Raw genomic sequence first — 19,548 nt, forward strand, 5'->3', positions numbered from 1 at the left:
CCGCCGCGTCCGCCGCCGCGGGCCCGGGCGCCCTGGCCTCCGAGGAGGACCTGCCGGCCTCGGGCCGCCCCTGGCCGCCGGGTGCCTCCTCGAGCCTCGGCCGAGCGGCCCTCTGCGGGCTCGCCGAGCGCTCCCTCTGCTCCCCGAGTCGCTGCTTCTTCTGGCCGCCGGCTGAAAGCTCCTTTGGTTTCCTAACGTCGTGTTCCCTTTTGATATCCCAAGTTGGGTCTGGGCCTATCTGGTGGGAAGGGTCGGAGGGTGGGGCTGGATGTGATGGAGAGAATGGAGAGAGGACGTCCTCGAGGGAGACGCCTACTTCCGGCAGACCTGGGGAGGCGGCAGCGGGAGAACTCCAGGAGTTGGGTTCGTCTGTGGGACAGGAAGCACAGGCGTTAGCAGCCGCGCCGCGCAGCCCTTCCACGCTCCCGCGACCTCTCGCTACGTTAGGGACGAGAGCAGGCGGCCAGGGGCGACTGCTTTCAAGGTCCCAAGCCACCGCCGCTCCCACCCGCACTGCCAACAGGGCAGCCGGCCGCACCCCCCGGGGGGGGGTGTTTCTGTGACCCTCCCCCGCCCCCCAACTTATTTACCCCACCTCCTTCCCTCACTGATGAATCAGGGTGGGCACTGCTAAGGCCGGACCTAATCCATCCCTTCACCTTGGCCCCTTCTAACTCCCTGGGGTGTCTTCAGGTCTGACGGTCCCCTGTGGAAACCTGGCTTCGCAGCACTCGAGTCAGTGGTTCGAGTCAGTGGTTCTCAAACTCGACTACACATCTGAATCACCTGGGGTATAGTGGGGAAAAATACAGATTCCCCGGTGGCCAGTTCCAGAGATTTCACTAGCCTGGGGCCCAGGGGTTCCCCTGCATTTTTAACAGGCGCCCGGGTGATTCTGAAGATGGTCCAAGAACCAAGTTTTGAGAAACGCTGGTCTGAGTCCTCTGGAAGAAGTTGGGACAGTGACTTTCAACCATTAGGTGTCACCCAAAGCATAATTAGCTACCACCAGATACTCTCAGAATTTGGATAAAGTCATCAAAAAACATTTACTATTGTCTTTTAGAAAGCATTGTCTTTCTTTTTAGTAGTTCTGACATTATAGCAGGGCCAGACTAAGAAATGATTCTGTCTAGGAAGCCCAGTTTCAACATTTTATTTGGGGTTTCAAATCTCCCTACTTTGAGAAAGGATTTGACACAATTTACAACAAAACACAAAAGAGAATAAAAATGAGAAATGATTAAAAAACCCCAAACTGGTCAGAAGCCAAGTAGGAGGACAGATGTGTTAGGAATCTGAGAGGAGTTAGTTACTACTATGAGCAGTAACATGACCCTTGAGTTTCTAGCTACTAAATCAAAATTAAAGCAGGAAAATCCAATACAGTCATCCCTTGGTATTTGTAAGAAATATGTCCCAAGACCTCTGGGAATCCTCCAATTTTGGAATATCTTTCTAGAGTGTAAGTTCTCTTCACAGAATTGGCATACAGTCGTGAGTGGGAACAAAGAAACTACATGGATATCTGAGTGCTGGGTTGCCGGAGAGGCTCCTCACTAGCTAAGAGACTCAGTGCCACACACCAGCCTCATTTCCTGCCACTGTAACATTATATGTAACAGACAATTAGAGGCCCTTTTTCAGACTCAGTCCATGAATGTTTAAAATTTGAGGATTCTTATCTGGTACTTTTGATGCTGATTTATAAAGAGAGAAGGAGGGGAAGAAGGCAGTGGGGTTGATAGTTCCAATAATTCTGGGCCACCTGTACAATATCAAATCGGTTATAAAAAGTTTCTCCTTTGACGTGAAATAGGAATGGAGCATTTAGAGCGCAATGTTCTTCTCTTCCTTCTTTTCATTGATGTATCTATTATCATGTTCACATAGTGAGTAAAAAGTCCTGGAAAAGCATCAGAAGACCTGGAATCTAATCCTGCCTCTGGCATTTACCAAGATGTGATTCTGGATCAACTACTTGATCTCTCAGCCTCATTTCCTCCTCTTAGAAGGTGTGGATGAAATGTACCTCATAGAGATGAGACATGCACTTTCAAAGGGAAAAAAAGCACTTTGCAATGGGAGGATTATAATGACTTTTTACACATAGTTGAGTCAGATTTCTCTTCCGCAACCCAGTAGCTGCCTACTTACGAACCGGGCCACACTGACCAGCACACTCGTGGGTGAGGTTTTGAGTTAAGTGCAGTAAATCAGCCATTCCCATCTGCTGTGATTCCCAGGTGTGGTTTTGCTCTACCTCATGTAACTGTGGCTACTTTAAGGAATATTCGAAAATCCTCAAATGCAAATGTTTTCTTTGAAAATTGGAGTATGTTCTGCTTCTGGCTGGGCTAGAATTTGAAAATCAAACTGTTAAGCAAATGATAGACCATGGCAACTCCATCATACAGGAAGATATTGCCTGAAAGAGTTAACAGTGGTCTTCAAGAGGCCTCACTAGAGGGTAGTTGTGCGATGGTAATCTCGAACTTGGACCAGGGTAATACTATTTCACATTTTAATATCTCTTCCCAACACCGCCCCCCTCCCCACCTCTGCCAATTCCATCACGTATGGCTGAGTCAATTAGCTGGCCTTGAATTACTGTGAGACACAGGGAGGTTGATATTCACACCATTTCCTGAAGGAGGAACTGAAGCAGAGAGAGGTTAAGTAATTTGACCAAGATTACAAAATGGGTCAGCCAAGAGTAAAACATTGGGTTACTTTACTCTCTTTTACTTACTGAGAAAATTTTCCTAACGTGTTGCCTTGCAAATAGGATCAAAGCATGTGAAATGGACATGCTCAGTGGGCCCTGCAGTCCAACAGGAACTAGACCCCATCATCACTGAACAGAATGGTTAGCATCTATTTCTGAACATCTTACTCTTGACAGTAAACTAGGAGGTGAATCATTCAAAATACAAAGATACAAAAGAATCGCTCTTATCGTAAAAAAATTTCTCAAGTATTTGTTTATAGTTCATTAAATTCTTAGTGGGAGCAGCTGAAAGCTGAAATGTCCCAAACCGCTCCTGACTGAGAGTATCAGAAGTTAAAAAGAACTGGATCTTAAAAGATGGGCATTTATATAGGTGTTTGAATAGTATTCATTTTTCTGCACTCTTTCCTTATTTCCCCATCTAGGTGAGTGGCACAACCGTCACTTGGAGTCATTCTTGATTCCTTTCTCTCCCTCACCTCACAGACACAATCCATCTGCAAGTCTTATTGGTCTTATCTTCAAGTATACATGGACTCTGTCAACTTAGGTTTGCCTTCACTTTCACCACCCGAGGTCAAGATCCAGGGCAGTCCCTGGAAGGATACAACCAGTGTGGGCTGCCCAAGATAATCAGAGTTAAAAGAAGGCCACAGTGTGGACATCTTTCATAAACCCTTGGCGATACTGTTAAAGACAGAGAATTCAAAACATGAATTTCAGTGTTCAGACAAGAGATGTGCAGGATATTGTGAACCACACACCCTCCCCTGAGCTCAGAACTCAGGACAACTAACCTACTTACCATACTCCAGGGATGGGCCTGCCAAGCTACTGTTTCTCACAGGGGCTGCTCCAATAACCCACTCTTTTCCTTACTCCTGGTCTTGCCACCCTCTACTGATTCTCCATACAGCACCCACAACAATCTCTTTGCGACACAAATTAGATCACACCATTCATTTGCTTAAAACTTCCGGGGGGATTCTTACTGCTATTAGATTAAAATCCACAAAAACCTGCATCATCTGGCCCCTGCCAGCCTCCTCAGCTTTATCTCTATTTTTTCTGGATTCTCCACCCACACTGGTCTCCACTCAGTTCCTAAGTGCACCAACCTCATTCTCTATTCTGCGATGTCATTGCTGACTCTTCTGCCCAGAAGGTTCTCTCCCCAACTACTCATATGGTGGGTTCTTTTTTTTTATTCTTTAGGACTCTTAAATATCACCTCCAGTCCAAGGTAGATACTCTGCTGTCCTCAAGAGTGTCTTGTTTTTATTTCCCCATAGTACTTGTAATTGGTAATTATATATCTGCCTGCTTATTCAGTTGATATCAGTTTCAACTACTAGATCGCAAGCTTCTCGAGGGCAGTGGCCACAATGGTCTTATCACAGTGGGAATTACTCCCTAGCACAGTGTTTGACACGGTAATAAGTGCTCAGTGAATATCTGACGAACACATCAATCTGTTCCACAAACAGAAATGGAAGACCTGAAACCAAATGCCTACTTGAGCAAACACTTCAGAGCAGATCTTCATTTAGAGAATAATCAGCAAAAACAGGTTTGTATCTATGACTTCTATCAGTTTCCAGAGGGAGGATGGTGGTGAAACGCTAGTGAATATTTGAAGTAGGAGGGGAAATAAATACATCTGGGGCAGGAGTGCAGAGGCAGGACACCAGCAACAGAAAGGGCACTGGGAAGAGGTCTTGGCTTTTATCAGTGGCCCCTGGGGTGGAGAGAGAGAGAGAAGCTCTGGATGGAAAACAGGCATTTAAGTTCCCCTGACTTTTAACAGATGTTCTTTCTCTTGTTAATCTTCTCAGCCATGATGATGTAATGACTTTGCTTAAAGGAGCTTCATCTCTGGGGAGTCATTCATTAGTCAATGTGCCAGTGAATGTTCAGATGAAACACAGGCAAGACAGACCCTAAATATCTCACACTCTGTTGGGGGGAGAAGCAGGTCCCTGTCCTAAGTTAGGATTAGGTTTCTTCCCCTTGTTGGTTCTAGCCAGTTTGGATCTGTCCTAGAAAATAGGCTGATTAATACACAGTATATATGAATAGCATATATGTACAGAAATCACACACATACACAATTATCTTTGAGTTAAAAGATGTATGATCTCTAGAATTATCTTGTAGGAACTCATCAATATTGAAAAATAAAATGGAGTCTTCCGCTATGTAATCTTGCTATGTCTTAGATTAAAAAGCAAACAAAAAAACCTCAACTACTGTGTTTCAACAGCTTGTTTCTTTATGGAATATAACTCAAGTGACGGTAACCAGAGAGGTGACCCACTAGGAATAGACTACTTATTGCAGGAAATAAGTATCTGCATTATTGGTTTTCCTAGGTGGCTCTTATCTCCAGCAAAAAATTGTGCAGAGGAGGAAAATGGAACTGAAATCAAGGAAGAGTTCATTTTATCTTGTGCTGAATGGTGAGGGAGCCAGGGATGGCTTCAGGGGAAGGAGGGCCCGTCTCCTGCCGCACACCTCACCTCACAGCCCTAGGGCTTCCAGCTCTGGGCTGATTGGTCCTCCAAGGCCCCTCACTGCTCTCCTCCTCCCCCCAGCACAGGGCAGGGGTGCAGAGCCTAATGGCTGCCTTTCGGATAAGGGTGTTCAGGAAGGTAACAATAATATTATCACTATTTTATGACTAAGAGTGGCAACAGCTAACATGGAGGAGGGGCTTACTAGGTACCAGTCACCCTTCTAGTGTGTTTACCCACATGTAAATTGTACACAGAAGTAGGATCACAGAAACCTCCATCAAAAGTGATTCTATCAGAGGCAGATCCATCATTATTCTAAATGGAGCGTCTGAAATGCCATTTGTGTCTGAACCTTGGACACAGAAGGGCAGTCACCACAGTGAGGGTGTTGATTTGTGAACATGCTGGAAACGTGAGCTGGAATCAGAGGATAATGAAATTAGATTTCTTAAGGGCACGAATAAGACTATGTACCTTAAAAATGTCCCTCACAGTGTCACACTTTGACCTGGACTTAACTGAAAATACTCCTACTAGATATCGGAAACACTGAGTCAGTTCAAGACCTACTTTAATTGCTCAGATGAATGAACTTATTCTGCAGAGAGAGCCATGGATTTGGTAAGTGTTCCTCCTTATAAAAACCTTTCCTGGTGCAACCTACAGTTGGCTGGCTTGCAGAATACTGATGTGATTATACTGAACTATATTTTCTTCTAATTTAGAATATTACAGGAAAATATAAAAAATGACCAGAGTAGATCAAAGGACAGTAATGTGAAGTCATTTGGTGTTCAAAAGAAAAATGTTTTAAGGATGGGTCCAAGCCATAATGGTTCATTTGGATCTGTTCGACCATCACTAAGGTGATTGCTTTTTGTAACAAAATACAAAGAAAAATGTGCCTTTAAAAAACTTCTGAACAAATTAATGATTTTCCTTTGCTTTTTGCTCTCTCTGAAGCATTATTTCCTGTCTGGAGGCATTGTTAATGGCATTCAAACATGTATTTGTGTCACCTTTGTTACCAGAGAGATGTAAACAAGGTGTTATAAACATCAGTAACTTTAAAAATTGTGACCATATTTGCTTATCTTTGCTTCATGTTTATACATGTTTTGAGAGCCTAATCAAAGGCACAGCAGTAAACCTGTGGCAACCTTGACCTCCAGGGCTGAAGGGGCAAATCTCAGGGCTAATGGCCTATTGATGATGGAGCTACCATTTATAGAAGGCTTCATAAGTCTCAGGAATTGTGCCAGGTGGGTCCTATACGTGATCCTTCACTCCTCACAGCAGCTCTAGGCAATCCAGTGCTATTTCCCCCACTTCACAGATGGGGAAACTGAGGTTAAGATACATGAGGCAACATGCTAGGACCACTCAGCTGGTAAGTGAGAATTAGGACGACTGACTGCATAACTCCAGAGCCCAGGCCCAAGCCACTTCTGTATTTTGGTGCTTTCTAACTTTTCCCACATCAGGACCCACGTAGAAAAATATATTATTTAGTCAGTGCACTGGAGTAAACAATGGAAATGATCAAGGTCTGAACAATTGAACAAAGCCCTTCTGTATGCCTCAAGGGCCAAAGGGGGTTATCATCTTAGTATAACCTCTCAGAGGTGTGTCAGGGAGTACAGATTATGAAACTCAGCTCTATTTTTTTTGCGAGGTAAAATCTGGATGACCCAGATTGACCTGGGAATGTGGGGGTGCTCAGGGATCAGCCTCAGTGAGTAAAATCTCTGCATTACAGGATACTTGAGAAATACGCTGCTTCACTTATTTTAAGCACATTTTGGAAAGCAACACATTCTTCTTTTCACATGAAATCTTAAATGAAAGCCCGATATGTAAAACAAATAAAAACGGAAGGACTTTGCTTAGGTGGAGTGGATCCAAAACCCCTTGCCATTCGCCCCCCTCCCCCCTGCACTGGTCTCTTCTGCCCTCCTTAATCACCATCACCTATTCCATCCATCTCCCCACCCATCTGCTCTCTGGTAACCGTCGCACCTGCACTGGTCTTTAGGCCATTTCTCAGGAGCCTTGAAGCTCTAATAACACAGTTGGAAAACCACGACACAAAGAAGAAGAGGTGTCTCTAAATGCCCCTGATAATACGCAAAAATCGGGTGGGAAGAGGAGAAAGCCAGGGAAGATTTGTTTAATAGATTCTTTTTTCTATGTATTAGTAGCTGGGAGCTGGACTCCAGAGAAGAGAGACAAAGCACAGGGAAGCTGTGCTGGAGAAAGCAGATAGAAATGTCTGCGGCACCACTGGCAAAGCGCAAACCTGACCTTGCCATGACTTTGCCTGGGCTGCCTTAGCCACCCTCAGATCTGACAGGTCACAGTCCCCCCGAGTAGACAGTGGCCCTGTTTGTCTTCAGGAAGAGCAGGCAGCAGCTGGCAGAGGAAGGGGTGTCGGGCGGGAACCGGGGCAAGTCATTTAACCCTTCGAGCCTCAACTGCTCAGGGAAATGGCAAACAGAGAGCTGGGGAAGAATATCGGCCCTGCTTCCCTCCCAGAGTTGTGATCAAATGAAATACTCTGTATGAGTGTTTATATACATGTCAGCCATTACATTAATAGTTACACTCAATTTTAAAAATGGGCAAAAGAGGATACCAAAGATGACATCTAGATGGCAAATGAGCACATAAAGAAATGCTCAACATCACCGATAGCAAAGTGCAAATTAAAACCATAATGAAGGACGCCTGGGTGGCTCAGTCGGTTAAATATCTGCTGTTGTTCGGTTCAGGTCATGATCCCGGGGTCCTGGGATCGAGTTCCACATTGGGCTCCCTGCTCCGGTGGGTGGGGGGGAATCTGCTTCTCCCTCTGCCTGCCACTCCCCCTGCTCGTGCACTGTCTCTTTCTTTCTGACAGATAAATAAATGAAATCTTTAAAAAAATAAAAATAAAACTATAATGAGCTACCACTACACACCTACTAATATGGCTAAAGTAAAAACCAAACCAAACCGAAACAACAACCTGAAAATAACGGGCAAGGACATGGAGCCACTGGAACGCTCATATGTTTTTGTTGGAAATGAGAAGTGGAACAGCCACTTGGGAAAACAGTTTGGCAGTTTCTTAAAAAGTGAAACAGTGACTCTACAACTCCACCGTCCCACTCTGAGGTTATCTGCACAAGGGAAAGGGAGACTGAAGTTCACACAAAACCTGTATGTGAATTTCTATAGTGGCTTTATTCTGATTCACCAGGAACTGGAAAGAACCCAAATGTCCATCAACTGGTGAACGGATAAACATGCTGGGGCAGGATGAATGGTGCTCAGCCACGGAATGGAGCAAGCCACTTATCCAACCAACAGCACGAGCAACTCTCAGCTGCCTCATGCCTCGTGAAAGAAGTCGGGTCCACAATGTTACCTTCTGTATGATCCCCATTATATGACATTCTCGAATAGATACGACTAAAGGGGCAGAAAATCGATTAGTGGTTTCCAGGGGCTGGGGGTGGGAAGAGGCTTGACCACATGGAGAATGAGAAATTTGGGGGGGATTATGGAACTGTTCTGTATCCTGATTATGGTAGTGATTCTATAACGGTATGGGTTTTTCAGAACGGGTAGAATTGTACACTGAAAAGGGTGAATTTTACTGTACGTAAATTATACCTCAATTTTTACAATGTGAAAAAAATAACATTTCTGATAAACTGTTTCTAAGCCTGGTGCGAAAATTACACCTTTTGCAAATAATGTTCCCGCCACTAGTTTGCTTAGTAACCTCCCTGCCTCCCTTACCCCTGCACTAAGATGAGTCTTAGCCCAATGAAACTGGTCATGAATTCCGAGTTCACAGAGTTAGCAGAATCTGAACTGAACAGGGTTTACACTAATCTTTAGAAAGCATCTTTAATCTTAAAGCTTTTCTAGAATCATGTTCTTCATCACACAAGTACAGCCCTGTCTAAAGTGGCAAAGAGCAGAAATAGGGATGAGAATAATCCATCATAAGGCACCTATTCATGGGAGAAACGATGGAAATGGATACTCACCATCTCTTGCCAAAGACAGAAGAAATGGAAAAAAACCACTAGGAGGAGACTCTTGATCTCCAGCTAAACCCATGGCTCTCTCGTACCCAGACAAGACCTTCACACTCCCTTCGTCTGCTTCTGTAAGCCATCCACGGGCAAGACTCAGGCACCAGATTAACCCACTTCGGGACTGAGGCCCTACAAGTGATGTGCCACTAGGTCCCCCATCCAAATGTCCCCAGGGAACAAAGTCCCTTTTTAACGATTCTGGCTCTTTTTTCTCTTTTTCTTTTTTTAAAAAATTTAAATTCAATTAGCCAACATATAGTACATCATTAATTTCAGATGCAGAGTTCAATAATTCATCAGTTGCGTATAACACCCAGTGCTCATCCCATCACATGCCCCCCACCTTAATGCCCATCCCCCAGTTGCCCCATCTCCCCACCCACCTCCTCTCCAGCAACCCCCCGTTTGTTTCCTATAGTGAAGAGTATTCTGGCTCTTTAAAAAGAAAATGAGTTAGTGGAAGCAAAGCTCTTGTGTCTGGAGTCATCCAACATTGTTGTAAACGTATTCCATCAAGGCTGGCCTCAGATGATTTTTTTTCCTGTATCCAGTTTTATTTCTCAAAACGCTGTCCTCTCACCCATCTCTCTCTCTCTCTCTCTCTCTCTCTCCCTCTCTCTCTCTATGTTGGGACCCAGGAACCCGCAGCTCTAGCTATCGTTTTTTTTTTTCTCTTTAAAAATAACTTAACTGATTTCTGATCACAAAACACAGAGAAGCAGCAGGGCAATGCCTGTAACCTCGTGGCGCAGGTCTTCCCAGCCTGTGCACGACTGTGAGGACCTTTGTGCCGCACCAGGTTCACTCTCCCCGACAGGCACCTTCCCACGTTCTACCAGCTGCAGCGTAGAGCACACGAGCACGGGAGAAGTTTCAGACAGACGCCCCACCCGCGATGCAGGACTTCCCTCCAATGACGGTTTTCCAGCTCACTTTTGCAAATACTGAAACTGATGGAGCCAATTGTTCCTAAGCCTGATTTTCTAAAACTCTCAGAAACAAGCAGGTCATAGACAAATGACGCCGTCACAGATCTTAGAGATGTGTAAAGGAACTTTTTAAAGAAAGGCCTTTCTTAAATAGGAGTAGTGACTAAGCCCTTTCTGTGTCCTCAGTCGTCTAAGTCCCCACACCTATGGCACCTGCTACGGTCCTATCCAACACGCTGAGATGGTCAGGGCAGCCTGGCCTCACTTAGTCTGGTGGGCAGCATGTCTCTACTGTTCACCCAAAGATGTGGCAGTGGCCACAGGACAGGTTGGTGTTCATCCACTTGCTGAGGAAGGCCAGGTATTTTAACTTTTTCTGTAGAAACTGCCAGAAACATTCATTGCCCTTACAGTGCACAACCACCACCTTCCAGCCCAGTAGTAACTGCTTGGCAATGATGGGACACGATGGCTTCCTGGAGGTCACGTAGCACCAGACCTGCCTTTCTGTCATTTTCGGCAGATGCCTGGGGAAGCCTTTTTTTTTTTTTTTTTCATTTAACATTTATTGAGTACCTACTACTTATGGTATACAGGTCTGTGCATTGAAAATACACTTGTGAAGTTCATGGGCCTTACTATCAGAGTGAAAGAGATAGAAAATTAATATACAAATAGGTAGTAAGTCTGATGTGAATCAGTACAAGAAAATAAGGTAAGGCGAGGAGGTGGAGAGAAATGTGGGGTGCTTTTAGAAAAGGCAATCAGGGAAAGCCTCGTGGATGAGCTGACCCTGAGCAGGGACTTGAATGCCGAGGAGCAAGTCATGTGGGCACAGATGAAACATGTGCACAGCGAGGGCTTGGTGTGTTGGAGAAATGGTAAGCTCCTCAGGAGGCGGAAGAGGACAAGGGTGAGATCGAACAGGGCTGCAGTAAGCTTTTGAATTTTATTCTAAGTGTTTTGGAGGCCACTGGATGGTCTCATGCAGGGGAATATTTTAAAAGGCCAACATGGCTACTGTGTGCAGAATGGATTGCGGGTGGAAGCAAGACACCAGTCAGGAGGTTACTGTGGTGGCCCAGACAGGAGGTGATGGTATCCTAGTTTAGGCAGGTGGCGAGAAGGGGCCAGATTCAGGATGTGTTTTGACGACACAGTAGGCTGGACCTGCTGATGGACTGGATATAGGGTGTGAGTGAAAGAGAAGAGTCAAGGAGGACCTGAGGTTTTCTTGTATATTTATTCATCAGAAGATGTGCTGACCCTCAGGCAGCCATGTGCTAGGCACTGGAGATGGGAGAACGAACAAGACACAATTAAGTGCCTCAAGGAACTCCTCATGCACAATTTCAGATTTCTAGACTTCCAGATGCAAGTACGGAGTGCTGTGGGGTGGGCGTGCGCGAGAACAGGTCGTTCTGTGTTTGGGAAGTGAGGTGGTTTTAGTAGAACGTTAAAGGGAGCACAGACACAAAAAGCACAGAAGAGTGTTCCAGACAGTGTGGTCAGCAAGGGCTCAGTGGGTTGTGGGAATGGTGAGGGGTATCTGGGGTCCTGGAAGATGAGGAGGCTGGGGAGAACTTCACCCTAAAGACAGTGGGGAAGCTTTCAAGCAGAGGGTGGTCAGGGTGACCCCCTCCTCAGCTAACAGGTGAGTCATCCGCTGACATTGACAAAGAAATTACACATGAACTAAAACTTATTCGATGTGTGTTGCTTCAATCAGGGTATCATACTGTCTTAGATTCTTTTGTAAAGAAATGAAATTTCCTTTTATTGGTATTGGCAAACAGACGCTTGATTGCTCTCCAGGCAGAGAGATACTATTAATCTTGTTGTTAATGATATTTATTGAACATCTACTCTGTGCCAAGCACTGTGTCGACTGCTGGGAATTCGGCACGAGCAAGATGACATTCTTGCCCTTGCCAAGCTTGGGTATGAGGTAGAGATAGAACAAATGATTTCAAATGTGATGTATCATCAAAAGAAAGTTAAGAAAAGCAAAGGGTGCTACAGAAGCATTTAATGGGCGCTAACCTCATTTAGAAGCTCAGGGAGGTTCGCTGAGGAAATGGTCTTGAAGTGAAAACTAGATTGATTAAAATGTTAGCAGCAGCAGCAGCAATGTCATCCCCTATTTCTTCAATAATGAGCCTTTTTTTCAAATGGTTGCTTCTCTTCTGCTTTGAATCATTCCCAGCTCTCGCCCACCTCGAAGAGAGAAAAAACCCTGAATCTTTCACAACCCCCAACTAAGCTTTTCATTATGTGCCAGAGTGAGCCACACAGTTCAGACTTCCCTGCCCTCAGACTTTCACACACTCAGTCCCTGTTCAGGTTCTGGGCCGTGGGCATGATACTGGGGGGGCTCCAGATAGACCGCCACAGTCGAAACCCAGCCCCTGAGCTGTGGGGCAACGGGAGAGCCAACAATGATGAGCTTCCTCATCCGAAGGACATGGGGGGGACCGAGGAGTCCATTCAGCAGGTGCTGGAGACTCACTGGAGGGCTCGAGCCTGACTTTGTAATGTCAGGCTTCATGAACGTGGGAGACAGGAAAGAGAACTGAAATCTAGAGCTGGGGCAGCGTAGACTTACATCTTAGCTTTACGACTGACCAGCTGTGTAGCTTTGGGCACACACTCAACTTCTCTGAGCCCAAAGGACACATTATCTACCTCAGACACCTGTTATGAAAATCAAAACTGCCCGCCCTTTTGTAAAAGTTAAGCGAGCATCTACCACAGTTTTTGGCACATAGGAAGCACTTGTAAATCATCAATAGTAATGGCAAAACGAAACAAAGCAAAACCCAAAACCTCTAACACTGGCTGGGCGCTTACTCTTAATGCTAAATGCTGTGGGTGCGTTCTGTCATTCAAATGTCACAACAAACCACCTAAGAAAGGACCAGAGCCCAGGAGACATCCAGATAAAAAGAGCTGTCACAGAGGCAAGCAGAGGCTGTGGCCAACATATTGGCACTGTCTGCACCTGGCCTGGCGGGGATCACAAGTCTCTCTCTGAACTTAGGCCCCCGCGGCTGCTGTAACCTTAGCTCCAATTACATGTCCCTGGTTACCACACAGTTTCCCCCCAACAGGCAGCTGATGAAGCCAAAGAATTTTACCCCCTGCCCAGAGGGTTGTGAAAGCCTCCTCCTGCATCTCCCCTGCTCTGACCATCAAGAACATCTGACCATTGAAACCCTCGGAGCCCTCATCCATGTTCAGGCTATAGTTCCCACGGAGCGTGGGGGGCAAGGGGCGGTACGGCGCAGGGTGTGGATAGGTGGGAAGGGAAGGGAGTAACGGGAGCTGGGGCTTGACGCCATTATGGAGACCAGCTGAAGACACAAGGTGGTCTGGGGTGGGGTGGGGGGCTGTGGGAGGCAGTGAGTCAGCCTCCTCTTAAAAAGGAGAGTTTGGATGGACGGCACTGGAGGAGATAATGCTAAGTGAAATAAGTCAAGCAGAGAAAGACAATTATCATATGATTTCTCTCATCTATGGAACATAGGAACTAGGATGATCAGTAGGGGAAGGAAGGGATAAAGAAAAGGGGGGTAATCAGAAGGGGGAATGAAGCATGAGAGACTATGGTCTATGAGAAACAAACTGGAGACTTCAGAGGGGAGGGGGTGGGGGAATGGGATAGACTGGTGATGGGTAGTAAGGAGGGCACGTATTGCATGGTGCAGTGGGTGTTATACGCAACTAATGAAGCATCGAACTTTACATCGGAATCCGGGGATGTACTGTATGGTGATTAACATAATATAATAAAAAAAAAAAGGAGAGTTTGGGCTGGGTTTTGATGCACACTGCCTATGAATTTTTATCTCTGCAAATAAAGTCTCAGACCTTCCTAGAAACAAGCCAATGAGTATCAATTTCTGTAGCACTTAGGGCTCATTCGTAATGTCCGATTTAAAGCGGGTTTAATCTCATTTTTGTCAAAGATAAGGCTTTTTATTGAAGTGACTTCCCCAGAAATAAAACGGAACTGAGGAAAAATACGAGAAACTCGACTATCGCTGCAGATGACGGTTCATCGCGGCGCTGGATTTCTACGGTCTACGCACATACAGAAAAACCCTCATGTGGCCGCAAGCCCTGCGGAGCGCTAGTGCCACCTCAACAAGGGGCGGCAGGTGGGCGGGGGAGCCAAAGGCCGGCTTGGGGCAAGGACACCAGCCACTGGGTGCACAGGGGTTGTTGGTGAATTGCTGGCAACGGTGCAGACTGAGACATGACGGCCAAATTTGTGCAGCAGCCCCGCCCGCCCCAAACAATACGCATCTGCTGAAGGAGGAGGAGCTGGTTCCTGGGCTGCGTGCGCACTTGGAACCTAAACTCTGGGCCCCTTGTGATGTCATAGCTGTGGATCCTTCAGCTCAGCGTCACCTCCTCAGAGGCCTCTCTCAACCCCTTGTCCAAAGCAGTTCTTTCCTGGCTCAGCCCCTTGGTTTCTTTTACAGCATTTACTACAATGTATTTGTGTGTCTCGCTTCCTAGAATATATATTCTCCTACACGGGGCCTGTGATCTATCCTGTTCCTGTTGCAGCTTCAGTCTCTAACGGTGCTGGGCACATATGACTTCGTGTTCAATAAATATCAATTCAATGAAAAATAAATAGGTCAGTCAGAGATCACTCATTCCCCTTTCTTGAAAGTGGAACAGCAGCCAACCTTAGGAATTTACAGAAACGTGAAGAAACCAGATATATTTGTCACAAAGGCATATGAATTGTAGGGGAGCAAAATTAGCCACCCCCAAATGTATATCTTTGGCATGAGGATTATTTTAGGCTGATAATTTTTAAGAAACAAAGACTCAGGAAGTTTTTCTTTTTACCTCCCCCTAGACTGTGCAGAAACATCTAGACGGAAGAGCCTGCAACAAGAAAGAGAGCTATCACCAAAGATAACTTTGTTTTATATCAGAAAGACTTGTCTGCATGTCTTAGCGAACATCTGCTTCTTCCCATCTTCCTATGAAATGTCTTCCTCTCCTTTGAAGTCCCAAACCCCTGCCCTCTTCTCCTTAGCTCCTGCCTGCCTGTGGGTCTCATATTCTTATGGGGCCCCTCTACATATGTGGTTACCTTTGTCTTTCTCCTGTTAATCTGTCTTATGTCAATTTGATTACACTGCCAGAAGAATCTAGAAGGGTAGAGGAAAAGCTTTCCCTCCCTGACAGTTGGCAGAGTCGGAAGGATTTACTTCCCTGTCTGGATGTTGCTCGCTCCAAGGCTGCTACAGCTGAGAGGTCCTAACACCTCTGACAAGCGCCAGCCGAAGGTAAGAATTCTTACCATGAAGAACTCTTACCCAGATCTCTACCTGCAAAGTCTCTTATGGAAGCGAGCATGATGAGAATCTTTCTTTCCCCCCTAAATTTAGTTTAGCAGGATAAAATATTTGTGGAACTAATTACTTGCGTATAGCCACTCTGGTTAAAAACAAAGTTGGTAATGAGTACTCCTGGTTTTTATCGATCCTTTTCCTCCCAAAGATGGTCACTATTTTCCTTTGTCTCTGTCTTTTGTGTAGTTTGTCATAAGGAGGAAAAACCCTAGGGCAGAACGCAGGCAAAGGCCCTACAAGCCTGCTGTTCAAGCTGGCCTCACAGACTGGAGAGTCCATGGTTACCAGACCCGCATCTGTTAAAACAAACTTGGCTGTGAGTCCCCTATGTAAAAACTGATGAGGTTTTTCCTTTCGTCTCATTCTGTGTCCTGAGAGCGTGGTTCTGTGACTAGTGAGAATACTGTCTCTGTTCTCCACCATCAGGAAGGGACGCCTACTGGGGGTGCACCTTGGTGGCGGGGAGAACAGACTGGGGTTCCATGGCACAGAGTCACAGGCAGCACTCTCTTCGCCCAGCCATGCCAGCTCTCAGGGGAGTTTGCTACAAAGGGCCCCAGTCCACGAGAAGCTTCTGTAGCCTCCACGTTAGTTTCGTCGTTAGTGCTGGGAAAGGCTCACTCCAGTAGCAGCTGCCTGGTGTCTCAGATTAGCAGGTTTGTGACCAGAGGCATCTCATGCTCTTGTGGGAAACCAGGGACACTGTTTTCACTATGCCATCCTTGCCACCTGTGCAACGAAGGCTTTTGCTTTTCTAGACAATCTCTGTGAGTGAACTTACTGGAACTCATGAGGGCTGCATATTTTGCATTCCCTTTTAGAATGCTTGTTGCATTCTTGGTTCAAGCCGTAAAAAAGCTTATTAGTTTGAGTCACTGTTGAGATTAATAGGTCCCACTTGTTGCTGGCCAAAGCATGGATCTTTCGAATTGAAAATTTCTATATTAGAGAAATTTTGGAGAGCTCTCATCCTAAACTATTGCCTTATTGGCGCCTGTGGAAAAGACCAAATTAAGATGTGGATACAAAGAATTATAATGGCTAGCCTTAGGGACTCGTCTTTACAAGATGAAAGAACAGAAATTAGAATTAGAACAAAAATGATAACTCCACATTCAATGTAAATTCCTCAAATTGAAAGAATTAAGCATGCCACCTTTCAGCACACCTGCTTATTTTATGTCTAAAAACTGCTGTTCCAGAACTCTAGGTACAAAAAACAAAAAAATGCACAATCCTAGTTCTGTGTCCTAAGGGCGTGGCTTGGCTTTCTACCTGCCCGAGACCTACCGGCTCTTGGTGCTTTTGACTGTCTTCGGGAGTGACTGGATCTTGAGATCGCAGTATCCTTTGCACCCTCCTTGCAGACATCTCCTCATGCATGAAATTGTTCCGCGTTTGCCCAAATATTTACTGTCTGTCCCAGCTAAACACTGACAAGATATTTGAAAGAATTTTGGGGGGGAAGAGGTAGCAGTTCTGTGGTTAAAAGTTGATAAGAAGTTGGAAGCTGATACTGAATCCCGACAGGATTTTGTTAAGGTCTCTTCCCCAAAACTGAAAGGAAACCATGTGCCCACAGGGAGAGAAGCAAATGGAGATGATGTACCCGGATGAGAGGATCAGCCCTTTGATATCACGTAGGCTGCAACTCAATTCTTTGGAAAAAAAAAAAATTGAGAGCAACTGTTCTTATAAGTCCTTGCAAAACTAAGAACAAACAAACAAACAAAATGTAGCTCTAGAGGCGATCCAAGATCCAAGGTCCATCTATTCCTTTTTACCGATCTTAAAACTTCCCCTGTTTATCTCAAAAGGCTTGTGAATTATTGGCCTTAGGAAACCAAAGTCCTTCCTAGAGGAACTTCCATTCTTTCTTTGTCCCTTGAAGAGGTAAATCTTACTATATCTTTGAAACGTAAACACCCCAGGAGGTATCTAAAGTAAAGCCCATACTCACCTAAGACTAAAAGGGGAAAAAAAAGAAAGGAAAGGAAAGGAAAGGAAAGGAAAGGAAGAAAGGAAAAGAAAAGAAAAGAAAAGAAAAGAAAAGAAAAGAAAAGAAAAGAAAAGAAAAAGAGGCCTTTTTAAAAAATACAAAAGCCCCCACAGCTTCCGTAAGATCACTTGTCAAGGACACATACAAAACAGGCACAAATCAGGCATCCTTACTAATACGAATAGTAAAAAGCTTTAGCCATGTGAGTGGGCAAATTTCACTTAGAAACTAGTGAGTTTTCTATTATATCTGATTCATTGCTAAATTTTTAAAATTAAAAGCTACAAGATTTTTTTGTGTGTTTATGTATGTCTATGTATGTACAATATAGATACAGTATTTTTCTACCCCCTGGAGGGTATTGCCAAAATTAATTTGTAAAAGAGCTCTATTTAATGATTGGCCTAAAAGTAAGTGCTTATGAATTCTAAATCTCAGGAATACGATGGAAACTAACCCAAATGTTTTTCGAGTTTATGTGATTTACGGTATTTTCAGTTAAGTTTGCTGGTTTAATTAATACAGACATGTCTTTAGAGTTATCCACATTAAGTATAGTACTTGCATTCCACTAAAAGTCAAATAAATTCATGCTATTTTTGTTACAAAATTTGTCAGCAAAAAAAACCAACACCAAACAAAAAACAAACGAAAGAAAATCTTAAGATGATAGGTAAGTGCTTTAATATCTCATGAAATTTTCATGAGTAATTTAAGTATGATTGTTAAGAACAAATGAATTAAGTAGATGTGAGTGAAAGAAGAGTTTTTAGGTGAACTTTTTTGCAATGATTACTTTATGAAATGTTTAGTTAGTTTCCCAAATCTCTTCGGTAACTTCTAACCTTAGAATTTTGCTAAGTTAAATTAAATGAAGAGAATTCATTGACTGTCTAGATCATTTCCAAATAAAGTAAAATACTGAAACATTTATTGCTAAACAAGTCTAAGTTTACCTATTTTTGTCGTCTTGTTGCAGGGAAACTAACGATGTTTGGGTGTGTTAGCACGGCCCGTGCCACACTGGAAGACTCATTATTGCAGCAGGCACAGTCTGGTGTGCTGTGGGGTCTCTGGGATGGTTTTCTTACATTGCAGGATGGAGCCTTCATTTACCGGACAGTTTCCAAGTGGGTTAGGCTCTGCTTTCTCAGGTTGCTGGTCATGTTGGATTAAGATTCACCCTAGTAACCTTATCTGAACATGATCCCATCCACAAAGACCCTCTTTCCAAGTCAGGTCTCATGCACAGGTCTACAGCTGTGTCCACCATGTGCCCTGAAGTGTCCAAACCCTGGGAATGATCCAAGGGAGTCTGCCTCTGGGTTCAGAAGTCTGCCTCTTCTTCAGCAAGAAGAGCTGTCTCATGTGCTCATTCTCACCACACCTCATGCCCTCAGGTTTCTAGCACCTAGAGGTCGCCACCTGTGGCCATGAGGAGCCCTGAAGCGTTCACACCCTGGACCAATCCATCGGAGCTTGCCTGTGGGTTGGGAGGAGCCAGTTCATGTGCATTTTGTTTCTTACCACACCTTCTGCCCTCTTGTTTCTAGCACCGCTAGGCCTTTTCCCAGGTGTATGAGAAAGAGAGAATAGAACAAAGGAAAACGGTGACTAAGCAACTCTCCAGCACAAGGAGGGCCGACAGTTAGAGACTCACCAATGAAGAGGGTCACTCAACCTGCTGTTAACTAATCCCTTTGTGGTCACCAAAAAGATGTTGCTGGGTGAACTGGGGAGGCCCTGGGGTCTGGACCTAGCCATACCCAAAGGAGTTGCTGAAGGTTCTAGGTTTCATCATGAGAAGGAATTCAAGGACAGGCACGCAGCTGAATGGATGAGTAACAGAAGCAGGAAAGTTTATTTAACTGAAAAGTACATTCTTGAGATCTAAGAGTGGGTGA

At 44.9% G+C, this 19,548-nt stretch overlaps 1 protein-coding gene across 1 annotated transcript in view; it reads right to left on the bottom strand.

The window, feature by feature from the left end:
- The window catches only part of MAGI2 (membrane associated guanylate kinase, WW and PDZ domain containing 2), a 1,281,842-nt gene that overhangs the window by 2,537 nt on the left and 1,259,757 nt on the right, over positions 1-19,548 (bottom strand). The window contains exon 25 of the mRNA XM_034641709.1: positions 1-369. This exon is cut by the window's left edge and continues 2,537 nt beyond it. Within this exon, the coding sequence (XP_034497600.1) occupies positions 1-369 (369 nt within the window). The remainder of the gene's footprint in view (positions 370-19,548) is intronic.

Source organism: Ailuropoda melanoleuca, chromosome 1 (genome assembly GCF_002007445.2).
Source record: "Ailuropoda melanoleuca isolate Jingjing chromosome 1, ASM200744v2, whole genome shotgun sequence".
Classification (NCBI taxonomy): Eukaryota; Metazoa; Chordata; class Mammalia; order Carnivora; family Ursidae; genus Ailuropoda; species Ailuropoda melanoleuca.